The 21,376-nt window shown below is 46.7% G+C and overlaps 2 protein-coding genes and 1 pseudogene across 3 annotated transcripts in view; 2 read left to right on the plus strand and 1 right to left on the minus strand.

The window, feature by feature from the left end:
• Window positions 1-1,476, plus strand: part of CROCC (ciliary rootlet coiled-coil, rootletin) — an 80,273-nt gene extending 78,797 nt beyond the window's left edge. Inside the window, exon 38 of the mRNA XM_083161853.1 lies at window positions 1,225-1,476. Coding sequence (XP_083017979.1) covers window positions 1,225-1,245 — 21 coding nt within the window. The 3' untranslated portion in view covers window positions 1,246-1,476. The remainder of the gene's footprint in view (window positions 1-1,224) is intronic.
• On the minus strand, window positions 1,477-19,940 carry MFAP2 (microfibril associated protein 2). Of its 2 annotated transcripts, none has more exons than XM_083161858.1 (9): window positions 19,789-19,940; window positions 14,342-14,401; window positions 11,887-11,937; window positions 11,735-11,761; window positions 4,142-4,297; window positions 3,013-3,051; window positions 2,838-2,925; window positions 2,680-2,753; window positions 1,477-2,197 (listed from the first exon to the last, which is right to left on the minus strand). In XM_083161858.1, exons 2-9 carry the CDS (start codon window positions 14,376-14,378, stop codon window positions 2,094-2,096), a joined length of 576 nt encoding a protein of 191 aa, XP_083017984.1. In that variant the 5' UTR covers window positions 14,379-14,401; window positions 19,789-19,940; the 3' UTR covers window positions 1,477-2,093. The 2 variants fall into 2 exon arrangements, with proteins under 2 accessions (XP_083017984.1, XP_083017985.1); XM_083161859.1 differs by lacking the exon at window positions 19,789-19,940 and adding an exon at window positions 16,125-16,212.
• On the plus strand, window positions 10,977-11,093 carry LOC146044368 (5S ribosomal RNA; annotated as a pseudogene).
• Window positions 19,941-21,376: the final 1,436 nt, after the last annotated feature.

Below are 21,376 nucleotides of genomic sequence, written 5' to 3' on the forward strand. Positions count from 1 at the left end.
ATCCCCCCCCCCCCCCCCCAGTTTATCCCACACACACCCATCCCCCCCCCCCCAGTTTATCCCACACACACCCATCCCCCCCCCCAGTTTATCCCACACACACCCATTCCCCCCAGTTCATCCCACACACACCCATCCACCCCAGTTCCTCCCACACACACCCTTTCCCCAGCCCCTCCCACACACCCTTCCCCCAGCTCCTCCCACACACCCTTCCCCCCCCCAGCTCCTTCCCCACACACCCTTCCCCAGCTCCGCCCCCACACACCCTTCCCCCAGCTCCTCCCACACACACACACCCTTCTTCCAGCTCCTCCCACACACACCCTTCTCACACATGCCCTCCAGCTCTTCCCACAAGCACTTCCTACACATGCCTGATTCCCACCAGCTCCTCCCACACATGTTCAGCTTCTCATTTTGTATGCCCCCTGCCCTCCTACTTCACTTATGTACCAGCCCCTGCCCATCATCTTCTCATGCTCATGCCACCCTGCCGACTATGCCAAGTAAAGAGCCCGGCAGAGATTAGAGGTGAATGTGTGATAATGCGGCTGAGATTAGAGGGAATGATGAATCCCTCACACCAGCGCCCTAGAGTATCAGAATTGTTTCTGTAGCACCCATAGCCCAGAAGCTTCCTATGGAGTTCTCACATGAAATAAATCTTGGTAATATGTCACCTATAGGCTGAGTCCTGTGGTGAGGGACAGGATTCACCTCTGTTACACATATGACTGGCGGCCACAAACACTGCTCTTACTGATTACATTGACCATGGACCACCAGCCCAGGGCACCCCTGTAAGAGCTCCACGGTAGCCCAGGGTGCCATCTCACGGTGTTTGGGAACCACTGCCTTATACCCTAAAGGCATGGGGTTTGTGTGTAATAATCAGATGCTATAGAGATATTTGGAGATCTAATAGTTATATTTTCCCATTAAAAAAAAAATGTTTTTCAAATTTTTAGGACCAAAAAACATAGAAAATGCTTAAGATTTTTTTTTACATTTAGGGGTTTATTTGAAGATGCGATGTTGCTATGGGCAACCAATCAGATACTTCTTTTTATATCTTTTTAGAAGATAAGTAACTGATTGGTTGCTATGGCCAACAGCTCATCTTCAGTAGAACTCCCATCTTAGTGAATAAACCCCTAAATGTTTAATATAAAGGAACATACATAGAACTGAATAATAGTAACCGCATACCTCTTTCCTTAGCCTCTTCCACTGGATATGTGATGTCACGCGGTGGTGGATGATGTCATCAGCCTTCTCATGGCAAAGCTTCATGTATTTCATGTCACATGAAGAACAAGCTACTTCTATCTGCTATATGTCTGATTCCTTATAAAATACTCGTCTAGTCAGTAACGGTACAAATGAGAACCCAGCAAACTTCCTCACCCCCTGCTCTGTACCCCACTTTCAGGCCAGGCAGCTGAGAATGACACTCTGGCGCCCTCTACAGCACAAGGTAAAATTCTGCACTTTATTCATCTTTTATACAAAACAAATTACAAAAAGGTAACAGTCAAATAAAAAAAAACAACACAACACCACCCCTTAATGTGAGGTGGGTGATGGTTCAGGAAAGCTTTAACGTGAGGTCAGAAGACGTCATGAGCGGTGGAGGGCGGTGAGACAGAGGAAAGGTGGAGGCAGAGCAGACAGGTGGCGACGGTGGAGGCAGAGCAGACAGAAAGGAGGAGTAGGTGGGAGGCCGGGCAGGGATACAGTACATGATGAATGGGCCCCCAGGCTAGGTTCCTGAAAGCAGCCGCGATCGCACGGGGTCTTTATCACCAAAATTCATACACAATGACCTCCTGCGGATTGCCACGGCGGGCGACTGGCCGCGACATAACCGGAGCCCCAGAACCCTCAGCCGCCAGGGAAACCAGTCCCAGGCAGAGTTTGGAGGAGGATATGGCGGAGCAGTGCAGTGTGCTGGGCTGGCTACCATCAGTGTGGCGCATACAGTACAAACAGTAAGATACAGGGAAAGTTATACTAATCAGTAATCACACTGACTGCGAGTGAGGGCGCTGCAGGTGGCGGGGTCTCCTCGCTGGTGGCACAGGGATCGTCTAGCAGCCTCCGCAGCTCTTGCTGCACTGAGCACCCACTGAATGGCACATGCCAGTGGATGCCACCACCCCGCAGCGTGGGTACTTGTCCCTGCAGAGGTCCGCTGGGGAGAGAAGGAGCAGATTACATGAACGGTGGGATAACAGCACCAGGGCTCTGCGGGTTCTCTGCCCGTGTGTCACACGTGTTCTGAGTGCAGGCCAAGTCATGTTTGTGTAGAGCATGCTAGTAAACATACAATGACATATGTAACGTGTGGGTGTTCTACAGATCAGAGGACATATACGAGTGACGTGTGGCTAAACACATACGTGTTGTCCAGGACACAGAACAGGTGTAGGATACACGCAGCATTTTTCAGTATCATACAGATTAAAGGACACGGGTGACATAGATTATAGAATGAGCGTAACAACAAGATCATAGTGCAAATGTCACGTGGACAACAGGACACGTGTTCTAGAGGGTATTGCACAAATTACAGCAAGTATGTTACACGGATAACGAGACACGTTTCAGAGCATGTTACGTGGATAATAGGACACGTGTATCACAGGTAATAGAGAACGTATTACAGGTTCTTACCTCTCAGGAGCTCCTCGTGTGCACATACAATACGCATACAGATCTCTTTGTTGATCACATACATGCGTCGCAGGCTGGAAGACAAGGACATGGCTCAGAGTTTGAGGTGACACCAGACATAGCAGAATCAGTTGGTAAAGGGGAAGAGCGCCACCTACCTGTACAGGCAGATCCCCTGCAGGCACTGCTTGCAGGGTTTGTGTACGGAGTATAGGCGGGTGCAGGGGTACTGCTCCTCACGGCAATCTGTATGGGAACACAGGTATGCTCAGCCCTGTACAGATAATATATACTATATCCACCCTATAGATAGTTACTGGCAGCTGTTCTTACCCAGGGGCCCCGGCTCTGTGGGCTCAGTTTGATAAGTATCTGAAAAAGGAAAACACAGGGTTATTAGAACGTTCCAGAGCGGTTACAGCTGTATACTGCGGAATGTTCCAGAGCGGTTACAGCTATATACTGCGGAATGTTCCAGAGCGGTTACAGCTATATACTGCGGAATGTTCCAGAGCGGTTACAGCTGTATACTGCGGAATGTTCCAGAGCGGTTACAGCTGTATACTGCGGAATGTTCCAGAGAGGTTACAGCTGTATACTGCGGAACGTTCCAGAGCGGTTACAGCTGTATACTGCGGAACGTTCCAGAGCGGTTACAGCTGTATACTGCGGAACGTTCCAGAGCGGTTACAGCTGTATACTGCGGAACGTTCCAGAGCGGTTACAGCTGTATACTGTGGAACGTTCCAGAGCGGTTACAGCTGTATACTGCGGAACGTTCCAGAGCGGTTGCAGCTGTATACTGCGGAACGTTCCAGAGCGGTTGCAGCTGTATACTGCGGAACGTTCCAGAGCGGTTGCAGTTGTATACTGCGGAACGTTCCAGAGCGGTTGCAGCTGTATACTGCGGAACGTTCCAGAGCGGTTGCAGCTGTATACTGCGGAACGTTCCAGAGCGGTTGCAGCTGTATACTGCGGAACGTTCCAGAGCGGTTGCAGCTGTATACTGCGGAACGTTCCAGAGCGGTTACAGCTGTATACTGCGGAACGTTCCAAAGCGGTTGCAGCTGTATATTGTGGAATGTTCCAGAGCGGTTACAGCTATATATTGCTGAATGTTCCGGAGCGGTTACAGTCATATACTGCGGAATGTTCCAAAGCGGTTACAGCTGTATATTGTGGAATGTTCCAGAGCGGTTACAGCTATATATTGCTGAATGTTCCGGAGCGGTTACAGTCATATACTGTGGAATGTTCCAGATCGGTTACAGCTGTATACTGTGGAATGTTCCGGAGCGGTTACAAGCATATAGATAATACGCTGTATATTATGGGCCTAGTGACTACAAGCACACTACAGACACAGAACATCATATTACTGGTGATATTCTCGTATGGACAAGCTCACATTCAGCTACAGGACATGAAAAGCGTCAGTAATAGAAGTTAACAGGAGTCTCACCAAAGGTCGGGACTGGGATAATCTCCTGCTGGTTCTGCTGCTGCTGCTGGGGGACGTACGGGAACTGATCCAATGACTGGTGGACGTCCGGCTGGGTCAGGACATGGAACCCCGTCTGGATCTGCTGATTCGGCTGCCCAGGCAGCAGAGATTGCTCTGCAAAGCACCCCAGTATTCAGTATACATTCCAGTACTTCCCAGTATACATCTTAGTACATCCCAGCATTCAGTATACATTCCAGTACATACCAGTATACATCTTAGTACATCCCAGCATTCATTATACATCCTAGTACATCCCAGCATTCTGTATACATTCCAGCATTCAGTATACATTCCAGTACATACCAGTATACATCTTAGTACATCCCAGCATTCTGTATACATTCCAGCATTCAGTATACATCCTAGTACATCCCAGTATTGTGAATATATCCTAGTACATCCCAGCATTCAGTATACATCCTAGTACATCCCAGCATTCAGTATACATCCTAGTACATCCCAGTATTCTGTCTGCATCCCAGTATATCCAGTATTTTGTCTACATCTAATTACATTCCCAGTATTGTCTACATCCCAGCATTCAGTATACATCCTAGTAGATACCAGTATTCTGTCTGCATCCCAGTATTCTGTATTACATCCTAGTACATCCCAGTATTCTGTCTGCATCACAGTATTTCCCAGTATTCTCTCTACATCCTATTACATCCCGGTATTCTGAATACATCCTACTACATCCCAGTATATAATCCTAGTACATCCCATTAGTCTGTATACATCATAGTACATCCCAGTATTGTCTACATCCCAGTATACATCCTAGTACATCCCAGTATTCTGTATACATCCCAGTATATAATTTTAGTACATCCCAGGGTACTTGTGAGTTATCTGGACGCCCGATTTTTTGATTGTATGCCTTAAGTTAAGGCATACAATCAGATACGATGCAATGCGATATCGCATCGCATCGCATCGCATGCGACCATCGGATGCGATGACCCGATTTTTCCATAGGAATCAATGTTAAAATGATTCCTATGGAAAAAGGGGTCCTTTTCATACCCCTACTATCCAAGTGGGCATGGAGTTGGATATAAACCTGTGGCGAGCGTAGCGAGCCACCGAGCCCGAAGCGTGGCGAGCGAAGCGAGCCCCGCGAGGGGACGGTATTCCGTGTCCCCTCGCGGGGCTCGCTACGCTCGCCACGCTTCGGGCTCGGTGGCTCGCTACGCTCGCCACAGGTTTATATCCAACTCCATGCCCACTTGGATAGTAGGGGTATGAAAAGGACCCCTTTTTCCCATTGAATTCCATGTTAAAATGGACTCAGTCCATTTTAACATTGATTCCTATGGAAAAATCGGGGCATCGCATCGCATCGCATCCGATGGTCGCATGCGATGCGATGCGATGTGCCCGATCCGACCCGATTTTGAAATCGGCCGTCCGGATAACTCACAAGTACCCATCCCAGTATTCTGTATACATCCTAATACATCCCAGTAGTCTGTATACATCTCAGTATTGTGAATATATCAGAGTACATCCCAGCATTCAGTATACATCCTAGTACATCCCAGTATTCTGTATACATCCTAGTACATACCAGTATTCTGGATACATCCTAATACTTCCCGGTATACATCCTAGTACTTCCCAGTATTCAGTATACATTCCAGTACATCCCAGTATACATCCTAGTACATACTAGCATTCTGAATATATCCTATTACATCCCAGTATTGTCTACATCCTAGTACATCCCAGTATTCTGTATACATCCTAGTATTCTGTTTACATCCTAGTATTCTGTATTATATCCTAGTACATCCCAGTATTCTGTCTGCATCCCAGTATTTCCCAGTATTCTCTCTACATCCTATTACATCCCAGTATTCTGAATACATCCTAGTTCATCCCAGTATTCTGAATACATCCCAGTATATAATCCTAGTACATCCCATTAGTCTGTATACATCATATTACATCCCAGTATTGTCTACATCCCAGTATACATCCTAGTACATCCCAGTAATTCTGTCTACATCCCAGTATACATCCTAGTACATCCCAGTATTCTGTATACGTCCTAGTATATCCGAGTCTTCTGTCTTCATCCCAGTATATAATTTTAGTAGATCCCAGTAGTCTGTATACATCCTAGTACATCCCAGTATTGTCTACATCCCAGTATATAATCCTAGTACATCCCAGTATTCTGTCTACATCCCAGTATACATCCTAGTACATCCCAGTATACATTTTAGTACATCCCAGTATTCTGTATACATCCCAGTATACATCCTAGTACATCCCAGTATTCTGTCTACATCCCAGTATACATCCTAGTACATCCCAGCATTCAGTATACATCCTATTACATCCCAGTATTCTGTATACATCCTAGTACATACCAGTATTCTGTATACATCCTAGTACTTCCCGGTATACATCCTAGTACTTCCCAGTATTCAGTATACATTCCAGTACATCCCAGTATACATCCTATTACATCCCAGCATTCAGTATACATCCTAGTACATACCAGCATTCTGTATACATCCTAGTACAGTGGTAGCCAACCCTAGCCCCCGAGAGCTACCAACAGTTCACATTTTCCAGACAACCTAGCTGCTGCACAGCTGCACTCATTAATCACTGACACATTTTAAAAGATATGATTCTGTGAGGAGACCTGCAAAACATGCACTGTTGGTAGCTCTCGAGGACTAGGGTTGGCTACCCCAGTCCTAGTACATCCCAGTATTCTGAATATATCCTAGTACATCCTAGTACATCCCAGCATTCAGTATACATCCCAGTATTCTGTCTGCATCCCAGTATATCCCAGTATTCTCTCTACATCCTATTACATCCCTGTATTGTCTACATCCTAGTACATCCCAGTATTCTGTATATACATCCTAGTACATCCCAGTATTCTGTATACATCCTAGTATTCTGTATTATATTCTAGTACATCCCAGTATTCTGTCTGCATCCCAGTATTCTCTCTACATCCTATTACATCCCAGTATTCTGAATACATCCTAGTACATCCCAGTATTGGGTCTACATCCCAGAACATTCCGTTAGTCTCTATACATCATAGTACATCCCAGTATTGTCTACATCCTAGTACATCCCAGTATTCTGTCTACATCCCAGTATACATCCTAGTACATCCCAGTATTCTGTATACGTGCTAGTACATCCCAGTATACATCCTAGTACATCCCAGTATTCTGTCTAAATCCCACTATATAATCCTAGTACATCCCAGTATTCTGTCTACATCCCAGTATACATCCGAGTACATCCCAGTATACATTTTAGTACATCCCAGTATTCTGTCTACATCCTAGTACATCCCAGTATTCTGTCTACATCCCAGTATACATCCTAGTACATCCCAGTATTCTGTCTACATCCCAGTATAAATCCTAGTACATCCCAGTAGTCTGTATACATCCGAGTATTCTGTCTACATCCCAGTATATCATTTTAGTACATCCCAGTAGTCTGTATACATCCTAGTACACAACAGTATTGTCTGCATCCCAGTATACATCCTAGTACATCCCAGTATTCTGTTTACATCCCAGTATATAATCCTAGTACATCCCAGTATTCTGTATTATATCCTAGTACATCCCAGTATTCTGTCTGCATCCCAGTATTTCCCAGTATTCTCTCTACATCCTATTACATCCCAGTATTCTGAATACATCCTAGTACATCCCAGTATTGGGTCTACATCCCATTTAGTCTGTATACATCATAGTACATCCCAGTATTGTCTACATCCCAGTATACATCCTAGTACATCCCAGTATTCTGTTTACATCCCAGTATATAATCCTAGTACATCCCAGTATTCTGTATTATATCCTAGTACATCCCAGTATTCTGTCTGCATCCCAGTATTTCCCAGTATTCTCTCTACATCCTATTACATCCCAGTATTCTGAATACATCCTAGTACATCCCAGTATTGGGTCTACATCCCATTAGTCTGTATACATCATAGTACATCCCAGTATTGTCTACATCCCAGTATACATCCTAGTACATCCCAGTATTCTGTCTACATCCCAGTATTCTGTATATGTCCTAGTACATCCCAGTATTTTGTCTACATCCCAGTATATAATTTTAGTACATCCCAGTAGTCTGTATACATCCTAGTACATCCCAGTATTGTCTACATCCCAGTATACATCCTAGTACATCCCAGTATTCTGTATACATCCTAGTACAGCCCAGTATTCTGTATACATCCCAGTATATAATCCTAGTACATCCCAGTATTTTGTCTACATCCCAGTATATAATTTTAGTACATCCCAGTAGTCTGTATACATCCTAGTACATCCCAGTATTGTCTACATCCCAGTATACATTCTAGTACATCCCAGTATTCTGTATACATCCTAGTACAGCCCAGTATTCTGTATACATCCCAGTATATAATCCTAGTACATCCCAGTATTCTGTATACATCCCAGTATATAATCCTAGTACATCCCAGTATTCTGTCTACATCCTAGTACATCCCAGTATTCTGTCTACATCCCAGTATACATTCTAGTACATCCCAGTATTCTGTCTACATCCCAGTATACATCCTAGTACATCCCAGTATTCTGTCTACATCCCAGTATACATCCTAGTACATCCCAGTATTCTGTCTACATCCCCGTATTCTGTCTACATCCCAGTATAAATCCTAGTACATCCCAGTAGTCTGTATACCAATGGGTATTCTGTCTACATCCCAGTATATAATTTCAGTACATCCCAGTAGTCTGTATACATCCTAGTACATCCCAGTATTGTCTGCATCCCAGTATACATCCTAGGACATCCCAGTGTTCTGTATACATCCTAGTACATCCCAGTATTCTATATACATCCCAGTATATAATCTTAGTACATCCCAGTATAAAATCCTAGTACATCCCAGTATTCTGTCTACATCCCAGTATACATCCTAGTACATCCCAGTATACATTTTAGTACATCCCAGTATTCTGTCTACATCCCAGTATACATCCTAGTACATCCCAGTATTCTGTCTACATCCCAGTATAGATCCTAGTACATCCCAGTAGTCTGTCTACATCCGAGTATTCAGTCTACATCCCAGTATACATCCTAGTACAGTGGTAGCCAACCCTAGCCCTCGAGAGCTACCAACAGTTCACATTTTCCAGACAACCTAGCTGCTGCACAGCTGCACTCATTAATCACTGACACATTTTAAAAGATCCACAGATGGAGCTAATTAGCTCACTTGTGATTCTGTGAGGAGACCTGCAAAACATGCACTGTTGGTAGCTCTCGAGGACCACGGTTGGCTACCCCAGTCCTAGTACATCCCAGTACATACAAGTATGTTAGATACAGCACACTACAGTCACATACAGACGTATTCGGGAGGCCCAGGGACACAGATATAAGGCTCACTAAGGGCTATTTCACACAGTACGGTTCCTGCCGCACGGTGAAATCCCGTACGGTCAGGGAGCCGCGCCGCACTCAGAATTTTATAATGGCAGGGATGGCCACAGCCCGGCAGCCGTCCCTTCCAGTGGGGGGATCCGGCTGCAGCCGTGCGGCCGGGCCGTGGCCGTCCCGTGTGAATGGACACAATAGTGTCCATTCACAACTGCTGAGTGCGGCACGGCTCCCTGGCCGTACGGGATTTCACCGTGCGGCAGGAACCGTACTGTGTGAAACAGCCCTAACAGTATCCTGTCAGAATGTGGACATGGTCAGAATATTGATACTGTTGACACCAAAAATATAGAAACGTTTGTGCTATTTAGGGTTAAGCTAAAATAGAACGGTGTCGGCATCTAGACTGTCAGCATTCACAAAAGGGTTTTCACAGCACACGCTTGTGGCCCCTTGTACAGCACATGACCAGTGGGCACACATGCATGACACATGCGTGTCACACAAACCAGCATGGCTGAAGATCTAGGTTACAATTACCCTGAATAGAATAATTGGTTATTGCCTTTTATCTGTATAGTCCAACCCAGTCTACAGTGCAAGGCAGGATATCTATTAATCCAAGGACAGCAGAGCTTACGCTCTATTTTCCCTCACGCACATCCCAGAAGAAGCCCATGCACCTACTGGGATATCTGTGGACACTTACAGGTTATTGGGGAAATGAGGACACGAAATAATGCACTATAGGGTCCTACTGGGAGTGTCTGTTATTGGCACAGGGCACAGGGTATTGGGCTGTGTCTAGGAAAGACAAAGGGAGAACACAAGGGTTTTTGGGGCACACTTTGGATAAATTAATAAGAAATAAAAAAAACGATGAAAGAGTGAGTGAGATTAAGATCTAACTTTTATTACACAGTTTAAAATACGTCAATTTATTCATAAATAAGTGAATTTCATACACAAACAATAAATACAGAAAAACATTCTCTGTGTCACTGTGTATAGGGCCAAACCGATTACGGGGAATTTTAACAGAGAAGTTTAGATACACACAAGAAATGAACATTTTTTTGAATTTTTTTTAAATCAATCAAGGTATTTAACAGTATATCATACTTTGTTGAGTTATTTTGTGCATCCCTTGTGCACGGACCACATTAAGTTCAAAGTTCGCCTGAGGTGATTTAGGATTGAAAAGGATGGAAACAAATGTTAGTATAGAATAGTATATTAATAGTATATAGTTAGTATAGAATCTATACTATAGATGATAGTAGAATACTTCTCGTAGAGCACCCGAGGAACAGCAGAAGTGGTGCCTGGCTCCTCGTATCACTCTGGGGCCCTCTCATCTGCCAATTTATACTGCCATACATCACTGTGCCGCCTGATCCCGTCGAACTCAGCAGCTAAGCAGTGATTGGCCAGATCAGTACCTTTTTGGGTGACCGCAAGGGAATATCCGGTGCTGTATTTACATCCAGACAGCAGAAGCACCAGGTGCTCTACTATCATCTATACTATTGTGGGACATTTGTTTCCATTCTTTTCAATCCTAAATCACCTCAGACGCACTTTGATCTTAATGTGGTCCATGCACAAGGGATGCACAAAATAACTCAACAAAGTATGATATACTGTTAAATACCTTGATTGATTTAAAAAAAAAAATCAAAAATGTGTATCTAAACTTGTCTCTGTTAAAATTTCCCATAATCATTTTCGTGTATAGGACACGGTGACACAGAGAATGTTTTTCTGTATTGATTGTTTATTGTGTATGAAATTCACTTATTTATGAATACATTTTGACGTATTTTAAAGTGTGTAATAAAAGTTAATTTCTTATTAATTTATACAAAGTGTGCCCCAAAAACCCTTGTGTTCTCCCTTTGTCTTTCTTAGACACACCCCAATATTCAGTTATATTGCTGAACTCTTTTGGGTGCACCACCAACCCAGTACCCTACCAGACGTGTGTCTCCAAGTAAGGTCTTACATCTATACCTATACTCCACTTTGCTACTATCTCTAAGGCCTGTGACAATCCTACCACTTAGTACAAATCACAGGGCACAGGGTGTAAGCTGGCAGAGTCCGGTGGGCACCTGTCCTTACCGTCATAGTCGTAGTAATATGGAGCATCTGTAAGACAAAGGGAAACCACAGTGTAAGAATAGGAACCCTCATATCTGCAGAGGATCATGTTCTCTTATGCGGACATAGAGGTTCCTTCATTGTCAGAGGTCTGTGACACACTGTAATCTCACCTGTGGGGGCGTCATACGCTGGGTCGTACGGCTGCTGCTGGGCCAAGAGCCCTACAATACAAAGACAAAACTTTCTCCAGTATGCAACGTCATGGGGCAACAATAACAGATACTAGAGGATGGGGTCCCAGGAAGGAGGAGAGGTCAGGGAGAGGATGAGGCTCCAGAAGGGAGGAGCGGTCAGAGAGAAGATGGGGCTCCATATGGGAGGAGCGGTCAGAGAGGATGGGGTTCCAGGAGGGAGGAGCGGACATAGAGGATGGGGTTCCAGGAGGGAGGAGCAGTCAGAGAGAGGTTGGGGTCCCTGGAAGAAGGAGCGGTCAGGGAGAGGGTGGAGTTCATAAGATGCCATTGGTGGGAAGGAGAACCTTGTGTATACTGCAGTGAGGTGACGGAGAACCTTGTGTATACTGCAGTGAGGGGAAGGAGAACCATATGTATAATGCAGTGAGGGTAAGGAGAACCATGTGTATAATGCAGTGAGGGGAAGGAGAACCTTGTGTATAATGCAGTAAGGGGAAGAAGAACCTTGTGTATAATGCAGTGAGGGTAAGGAGAACCTTGTGTATACTGCAGTGAGGTGATGGAGAACCTTGTGTATGATGCAGTGAGGGGAAGGAGAACCTTGTGTATACTGCAGTGAGGTGACGGAGAACCTTGTGTATGATGCAGTGAGGGGAAGGAGAACCTTGTGTATAATGCAGTGAGGGTAAGGAGAACCTTGTGTATACTGCAGTGAGGGGAAGGAGAACCTTGTGTATAATGCAGTGAGGGGAAGGAGAACCTTGTGTATAATGCAGTGAGGGTAAGGAGAACCTTGTGTATACTGCAGTGAGGGGAAGGAGAACCTTGTGTATACTGCAGTGAGTGGAAGGAGAACCTTGTGTATACTGCAGTGAGGGGAAAGAGAACCTTGTGCATAATGCAGTGTGGGTAAGGAGAACCTTGTGTATAATGCAGTGTGGGTAAGGAGAACCTTGTGTATAATGCAGTGAGGGGAGGGAGAACCTTTTGTATAATGCAGTGAGGGTAAGGAGAACCTTGTGTATAATGCAGTGAGGGGAGGGAGAATCTTGTGTATAATGCAGTGAGGGTAAGGAGAACCTTGTGTATACTGCATTGAGGGGAAGGACTCAGCGAACCTTGTGTATAATGCAGTGAGGGTAAGGAGAACATTGTGTATGATGCAGTGAGGGGAAGGAGAACCTTGTCTATACTGCAGTGAGGTGACGGAGAACCTTGTGTATGATGCAGTGAGGGGAAGGAGAACCTTGTGTATAATGCAGTGAGGGGAAGGAGAACCTTGTGCATAATGCAGTGAGGGGAAGGAGAACCTTGTCTATACTGCAGTGAGGTGACGGAGAACCTTGTGTATGATGCAGTGAGGGGAAGGAGAACCTTGTGTATAATGCAGTGAGGGTAAGGAGAACCTTGTGTATACTGCAGTGAGGGGAAGGAGAACCTTGTGTATGATGCAGTGAGGGGAAGGAGAACCTTGTGTATAATGCAGTGAGTGTAAGGAGAACCTTGTGTGTAATGCAGTGAGTGTAAGGAGAACCTTGTGTATAATGCAGTGAGGGGAAGGAGAACCTTGTGCATAATGCAGTGAGGGGAAGGAGAACCTTGTCTATACTGCAGTGAGGTGACGGAGAACCTTGTGTATGATGCAGTGAGGGGAAGGAGAACCTTGTGTATAATGCAGTGAGGGTAAGGAGAACCTTGTGTATACTGCAGTGAGGGGAAGGAGAACCTTGTGTATGATGCAGTGAGGGGAAGGAGAACCTTGTGTATAATGCAGTGAGGGTAAGGAGAACCTTGTGTATAATACAGTGAGGGTAAGGAGAACCTTGTGTATAATGCAGTGAGGGGAAGGAAAACCTTGTGTATAATGCAGTGAGGGTAAGGAGAACCTTGTGTATACTGCAGTGAGGGGAAGGAGAACCTTGTGTATACTGCAGTGAGGGGAAGGAGAACCTTGTGCATAATGCAGTCTGGGTAAGGAGAACCTTGTGTATAATGCAGTGAGGGCAGGGAGAACCTTTTGTATAATGCAGTGAGGGTAAGGAGAACCTTGTGTATAATGCAGTGAGGGGAGGGAGAACCTTGTGTATAATGCAGTGAGGGGAAGGAGAACCTTGTGTATAATGCAGTGAGGGGAGGGAGAACCTTTTGTATAATGCAGTGAGGGTAAGGAGAACCTTGTGTATAATGCAGTGAGGGGAGGGAGAACCTTTTGTATAATGCAGTGAGGGTAAGGAGAACCTTGTGTATAATGCAGTAAGGGGAAGGAGAACCTTGTGTATAATGCAGTGAGGGGAGGGAGAACCTTGTGTATAATGCAGTGATGTGAGGGAGGACCTTGTGTATGATGCAGTGAGGGGAATGACTCAGCGAACCTTGTGTATAATGCAGTGAGGACAGTGTGGTGGAATGGGATCTGTGATACTGGACTTACCATGGGCACAGAAGATGAGGAAACACACAGAGTGCATGGCTAGTGCCGTCCCGGCCGTTCCTGCAATACACAAACATCACAATAATTACCGACCATCACCAGCAGCCTTATCCTCACATATCCTTTGTATAATTCTATGGACGTCACCTATTCCCTATAGTACATCTCATTTCACCAAGCACTATAGTATGTATAGTTACACAGAGCCCCGCGGCACGTCCGGTTACACAGAGCCCCGCGGCACGTCCGGTTACACAGAGCCCCGTGGCACGTCTGGTTACACAGAGCCCTCTATACCTGGTGTAACATACCCGGTGCTGATCCGGTGTAACATACCCGGTGCTGATCAGGTGTAACATGAGTTGGCCCTAGGTAGGCCACAGTCACACATCACGTCTATGACGGTGCGGCTTCTGTTCCTCCTGCTACACAAATGCCCCCCATCGTCTTACACACTGTAATCCCCCTCGTTTGTCCTTAAAATGTTCCCTAATTTCAAGGGAAATTCTCTTTGAAGTGTGGAGAACCTGGAAAGTTGCCCAAGGGCAGTGGGGGCAAGTCAGTGCGCATGGCTGCCTCCCCGGTCGCCCGCAGCGACCACCACACGGACAGACAGAGCGCTGTGGGACAGATGTGCTGTTGTATACTGACATATACTGGCTACCATATATTGACCCATTCTGGTATATATAGTGTCTGAGCTGCCATATACTGACCCATACTGGTACTGTATATAGTGTCTGAGCTGCCATATACTGACCCATACTGGTACTGTATATAGTGACTGTGCTGCCATATACTGACCCATACTGGTTTATATAGTGTCTGTGCTGCCATATACTTACCCATACTGGTATATATAGTGTCTGTGCTGCCATATACTTACCCATACTGGTATATAAAGTGTCTGTGCTGCCATATACTGACCCATACTGGTTTATATAGTGTCTGTGCTGCCATTTACTGACCCATACTGGTTTATATAGTGTCTGTGCTGCCATATATTTACCCATACTGGTTTATATAGTGTCTGTGCTGCTGTATACTGACCCATACCGGTATATATAGTGTGCAGCCATATACTGACCTATACTGATACACAGTGACTGTGCTGCCATATACTGACCTGTACTGATACACAGTGACTGTGCTGCCCTATACTGACCTGTACTGATACAGTGACTGTGCTCCCATACACTGACCTGTACTGATACACAGTGACCGTGCTGCCATATACTGACCTGTACTGATACACAGTGACCGTGCTGCCATATACTGACCTGTACTGATACACAGTGACTGTGCTCCCATACACTGACCTGTACTGATACACAGTGACCGTGCTGCCATATACTGACCTGTACTGATACAGTGACCGTGCTGCCATATACTGACCTGTACTGATACACAGTGACTGTGCTCCCATACACTGACCTGTACTGATACACAGTGACCGTGCTGCCATATACTGACCTGTACTGATACACAGTGACTGTGCTCCCATATACTGACCTGTACTGATACACAGTGACCGTGCTGCCATATACTGACCTGTACTGATACAGTGACCGTGCTGCCATATACTGACCTGTACTGATACACAGTGACTGTGCTCCCATACACTGACCTGTACTGATACACAGTGACCGTGCTGCCATATACTGACCTGTACTGATACACAGTGACCGTGCTGCCATATACTGACCTGTACTGATACACAGTGACTGTGCTCCCATACACTGACCTGTACTGATACACAGTGACCGTGCTGCCATATACTGACCTGTACTGATACACAGTGACTGTGCTGCAGCAGAGCTTACAATCTAGCAGTCTGACGATAGGGTACCAGTCACATGTCTGCCGTCAGTAGACATAACATAATCATGAGACAGGAATGCAGCAGTTTGGGTTACTAGGAGGGAGTTGGAGAGCGGCCAATCCTGGTCTGCAGCCCCCAGAAGTTGGCCAAAGAGAGCCCCCCCACACACGGCGTGGATACAGCGAGATCCCGTTACATCAGCCTCAGAGGCCCTTAGACCAGCTTAGTACATACTGTGCTATACCAGACGCAGCCCCAGGACTGAGGGACAAGCGTTACACCTGGGATCAGTTACTGCGGACACAAATGTTCCTGCCTCAGGGGCCTATTCGTATTCCCAGTGTATATCCATCCGTATACCCAGTGTATATCCATATTACATCACCGCCGCAGGCGTGACGCAGTAATGCAGGGTCTGCCTCATGTAAACGTTGGCGCCCAGGTGGGGAAGACCCCAGCCTCATTCCTGGGGATACAACCGTCGCACCCCCGCAATCTGCACGCTCCCCACTATTTGTAACAGATTGGCTTCCAGCACAAACAGCAGCCATTATAGACACGTCGCAGGGCCCTCACTGTGTAAGGGGTGATAGGAACATGACTAAGGCTGTACAACCGCTCCACGGAATTGAGGAACAGACCCCTGTACGGCAGGTACGGAGATGTTACGGGATTTTGTAGTAAGTCTGTAAATGTAACGTAACACAAAAGTAACAACATGCAACAAGATGACGGTGCCCAGGCACTGCAGGGTGACTGGGTATCTTCACCATCCCCAGATGCCCTCATTGTGTGATTACTCCATTACATGGCTTATAGGTATTACCAGCATGGACCAAACACCAGGAAGCCCCCCCGGAGTGTACAATGCCACTGCAGTGACTGACAGCTGGGCATGGCATTAGGGGAGAGCTGCATGGGGGGTAAATAAGAAGGTGCTGGGACTCCACTCAGCTGCTTGGGCCGTTTGTCACCCGGTTTCCCAGGATGAAGGTGATGCACAGCTGTGACAGCAATCAGCCCCAGCCGCACTCTCGTGAAATAAGGAATGCCTTTGTTCTGCTCAGTCTGCAATGTGCATACAGTATGGAAACATCTGGGATTCATCAGCATCCCCCCTCTAACCCATTCCTCCACAACCATCCAAAAACAGGACAGCCCCCCCAAGGGACCACTCCCGTCCTCCCCCTGAATCCCCTTTTATACAATTCCATCTGTGAGACTTGTCCTGGTCAGCAGCCAAAAATCAAACACTCTAATTACAATGTACTTGGTACTAAGGAGCTCTAGGGTGGGGGGCGATATTACCCCCCCCCCCCATCCCACCTCTCCCCTGTCTGTGCCTACCTCCGCCAGGTCGGCTTTCCCAGCCTGTGGTCGGCTGTACAGACACAAAGCCTGGCACTACAGCTGGGGACCGTAATACTCACAGCTTAGGGGCCACAACGGAAACGTGGTGCACCAAGAGTGCAGAAGAAACTTTACATCATATAATGTACAATATCCTAATACCCGCTATCTGCCACCAGAGCACAGGGCCCCCATGTCTGCCGCCTGTCACACTGCCCCCCCCCCACACACACACACAACCCCGCCCCCGAGGTGCTAATTACAGAGAGTGCAAATGCAACAAGATGCCCAATGGGGGTGACTGGTACCCCAGCTATATCTATGGGGGATTTCAGTTCCGGGTGAAGGGCGTAACAGCCCCCTGACGCCTGTTACAGTGATCATTTGTGTGTGTTCGCGCTGCTGTAACGTGAGATGGCTCCTGTGCAGATTCTGCAGCAACCGAGTTCTCCCCAATATACGCACCTAGGGCCTCTTCCACCCCCCCCCCCCTCCTCCTCCCCACGAGAACACATCCCCTCGCGGACAGAAATCATTCGGTGGTCGCCGAACATCAAATTATGTCGCTCTCCTTCGGAAATAAAAGTCAGTATAAACTGTCCGCCAACGACGGGGCGGGCACTGATGTCCCACCCGCCCCCAGCAGGCATCGGCCCGCCTCACACAGGCACATGCGCAAATACACACATGAACGGGGCCCAATTCAGACCCATCCAATCACTATAGAATCACCCCCATCATCCAGTATATAGTCATTGTGCCTACACTATATATCTCTGTGTATATATAATTATGTGTGCACAGTATATATCTGACTCTCTCTCTCTCTCTAGATGGATAGACTTGACTCTGTGGTCTGGCATCCAAACTGCTGGAATAGCGTCACCCGGTGCCCTCACCTCAGTAGTCAAAGGCTGGATATCCTGACGGAATTCTATAAAGAATGAAACGTTGATACCAGCATTTGACTACTGACGTTTGATTTTGGCTATGAGTGCCGCACCATTTGCAATATATATATATATATATATATATATATATATATATATATATACATACACTATATATATATATATATATATATATACACATATATATATATATACACATACATACATACATACATACATACACACACACACACACACACGCATACACACACAATAGTATTTTGTGTTGAGAACACTGTCCCGGGTGAGGATGAGTGATCGGGGAGATGCTGTGTATGGGGTCAGTGTCTGGGGTCTATGTAACGTTAGCTGACTGTGCACCTACCTCCCCTCTCTGTACTCACCTCAGCTCATGCTGTACTAGGAGAGAGCTCACACTGCCCCCATCTCAGGACACCCTGCACTATATGGCGGGGATGTATGGGGAATGAGTGTAGTCTTTGGGGGACTGAGTGCATTCTATATGGGGTGTGTGTGTGTGGAGGGGGGGGGGGTATTAAGCTGAGTGCACTGTGGAGAGGTGCTGAATGTTTTTTGTGGGGCCGAGTGCAGTGTGTGTGGGGAGGGGGGCTGAACGAAGTCTTTGGGGAGCTGAGTGCAGCGTTTGGGGGGCTGAGTGTAGCGTGTGTGGAAGAAGCTGAGTGCAGTGTGTGTGGGGAGGGGGGCTGAATGCAGCATGTAGGGAGCTGAGTGCAGCGTGTGGGGAGCTGAGTGCAGTGTGTGTGGGGAGGGGGGCTGAATGCAGCATGTAGGGAGCTGAGTGCAGCGTGTGGGGAGCTGAGTGCAGTGTGTGTGGGGAGGGGGGCTGAACGAAGTCTTTCGGGAGCTGAGTGCAGCGTTTGGGGGGCTGAGTGCAGCGTGTGGGGAGCTGAGTGCAGTGTGTGTGGGGAGGGGGGCTGAACAAAGTCTTTGGGGAGCTGAGTGCAGCGTTTGGGGGCTGAGTGCAGCGTGTGTGGAAGAAGCTGAGTGCAGTGTGTGTGGGGAGGGGGGCTGAATGCAGCATGTAGGGAGCTGAGTGCAGCGTGTGGGGAGCTGAGTGCAGTGTTTGTGGGGAGGGGGGCTGAATGCACTCTGTGAGGGATGAGGGGCTGAATGAAGTCTTTGGGGGGGCTGAGTGCAGTGTGTGTGGGAGAAGCTGAGGGGGGGACAGAGTTCACAGTGCTGAGTGCAGCCAGGATGGGGGGGGGGGGATAACCTGAGTGCAGTGTTAGGGGGATAAGCGGAGTTCCCGCTGTGGGGGGGGCTGAGTCAGTACAGTGTGTGTGTGATGCGGGGTGGCTGAGTGCACTCTGTGTGTGTGGGGTATAAGCTGAGTGCTCACTCACCAGTATGCAGTACACAGGGGTGATATGCGGGCTCCTGGCTGTCTCTCTGGATGTGTCTTGCAGTCTTTCGCTGTCCTGTGTCTGAGGCTCTCACAGGGGGACAGATCCCTACATCCAGTCTAAGCAGCTCCGCTGGGTCCTAGAGAAGCCGTCTTCGCTTACACTCACAGCTGCACTCTGAGGACTTAACCCTTCATTCTATGCGACAGGACTGAGAATACACACTCACTATTACCCCCCAGAGGGACCTGGATCTCCCCCCTCTGCCCCCAATGTACTGTCCCTGGGGATAAGCCAGTTATATGCCATGTGTTATACAGTGTGATATACTTTCTACTTACTGACATGCTACATTATACTTACTGACACAGTACATTATACTTACTGACACGCTACATTATACTTACTGACACGCTATATTCTACTTACTGAAACACCACATTACACTTACTAACATGCTACATTCTACTTACTGACACGTTACATTCTACTTACTAACACGTTACATTCTACTTACTGACACACCACATTACACTTGTTAACAGGCTACATTCTACTTACTGACATGTTACATTCTACTTACTAACATGTTACACTTACTGACACGTTACATTCTACTTACTGACATGCTACGTTATACTTACTGACACGTTACAATATACTTACTGACACACTACATTCGACTTACTGATGTGTTACATTATACTTACTGACACGTCACATTGTACTGACGCATTACATTGTATTACTGACGTGTCACATTATACTTACTGACGTGTTACATTATACTTACACACTACATTATAAATAATGAAGCGTCACATTGTACTGACGCCTAACATAAGATGCCACTGTACTTACTGACGCCTTACATGGGAAATCCTCCACTGTACTTACTGACACCTTACATGAGAAGTCCTCCACTGTACTTACTGACGCCTTACATAGGAAGTCCTCCACTATACTTACTGACGCCTTCCATGGGAAGTCCTCCACTGTACTTGCTGACGCCTTACATGAGAAGTCCTCCACTGTACTTACTGACGCCTTACATGGGAAGTCCTCCACTGTACTTACTGACACCTTACATGAGAAGTCCTCCACTGTACTTACTGACGCCTTACATGAGAAGTCCTCCACTGTACTTACTGACGCCTTTCATGGGAAATCCTCCACTGTACTTACTGACGCCTTTCATGGGAAATCCTCCACTGTACTTACTGACGCCTTACATGGGAAGTCCTCCACTGTACTTACTGACGCCTTTCATGGGAAGTCCTCCACTGTACTTACTGACGACTTACATGGGAAGTCCTCCACTGTACTTACTGACGCCTTACATGGGAAGTCCTCCACTGTACTTACTGACGCCTTTCATGGGAAGTCCTCCACTGTACTTACTGACGCCTTACATGGGAAGTCCTCCACTGTACTTACTGACACCTTACATGAGAAGTCCTCCACTGTACTTACTGACGTCTTTCATGGGAAGTCCTCCACTGTACTTACTGACGCCTTTCATGGGAAGTCCTCCACTGTACTTACTGACGCCTTTCATGGGAAGTCCTCCACTGTACTTACTGGCGCC

The sequence above is a fragment of the Crinia signifera genome, chromosome 19 (assembly GCF_055691185.1).
Source record: "Crinia signifera chromosome 19, ASM5569118v1, whole genome shotgun sequence".
NCBI classification, from domain to species: domain Eukaryota; kingdom Metazoa; phylum Chordata; class Amphibia; order Anura; family Myobatrachidae; genus Crinia; species Crinia signifera.

Bases quoted from the DNA above. Each gene is read 5' to 3' on its own strand.
- MFAP2 (XM_083161858.1), bottom strand. From the start codon at position 14,378: ATGCACTCTGTGTGTTTCCTCATCTTCTGTGCCCATG. The intron at 11,762-11,886 runs GTGAGATTACAG...TTTGTCTTACAG, and splicing joins AGCGTATGACGCCCCCACAG to ATGCTCCATATTACTACGAC. The intron at 2,754-2,837 runs GTAGGTGGCGCT...CTTGTCTTCCAG, and splicing joins CAGGGGATCTGCCTGTACAG to CCTGCGACGCATGTATGTGA.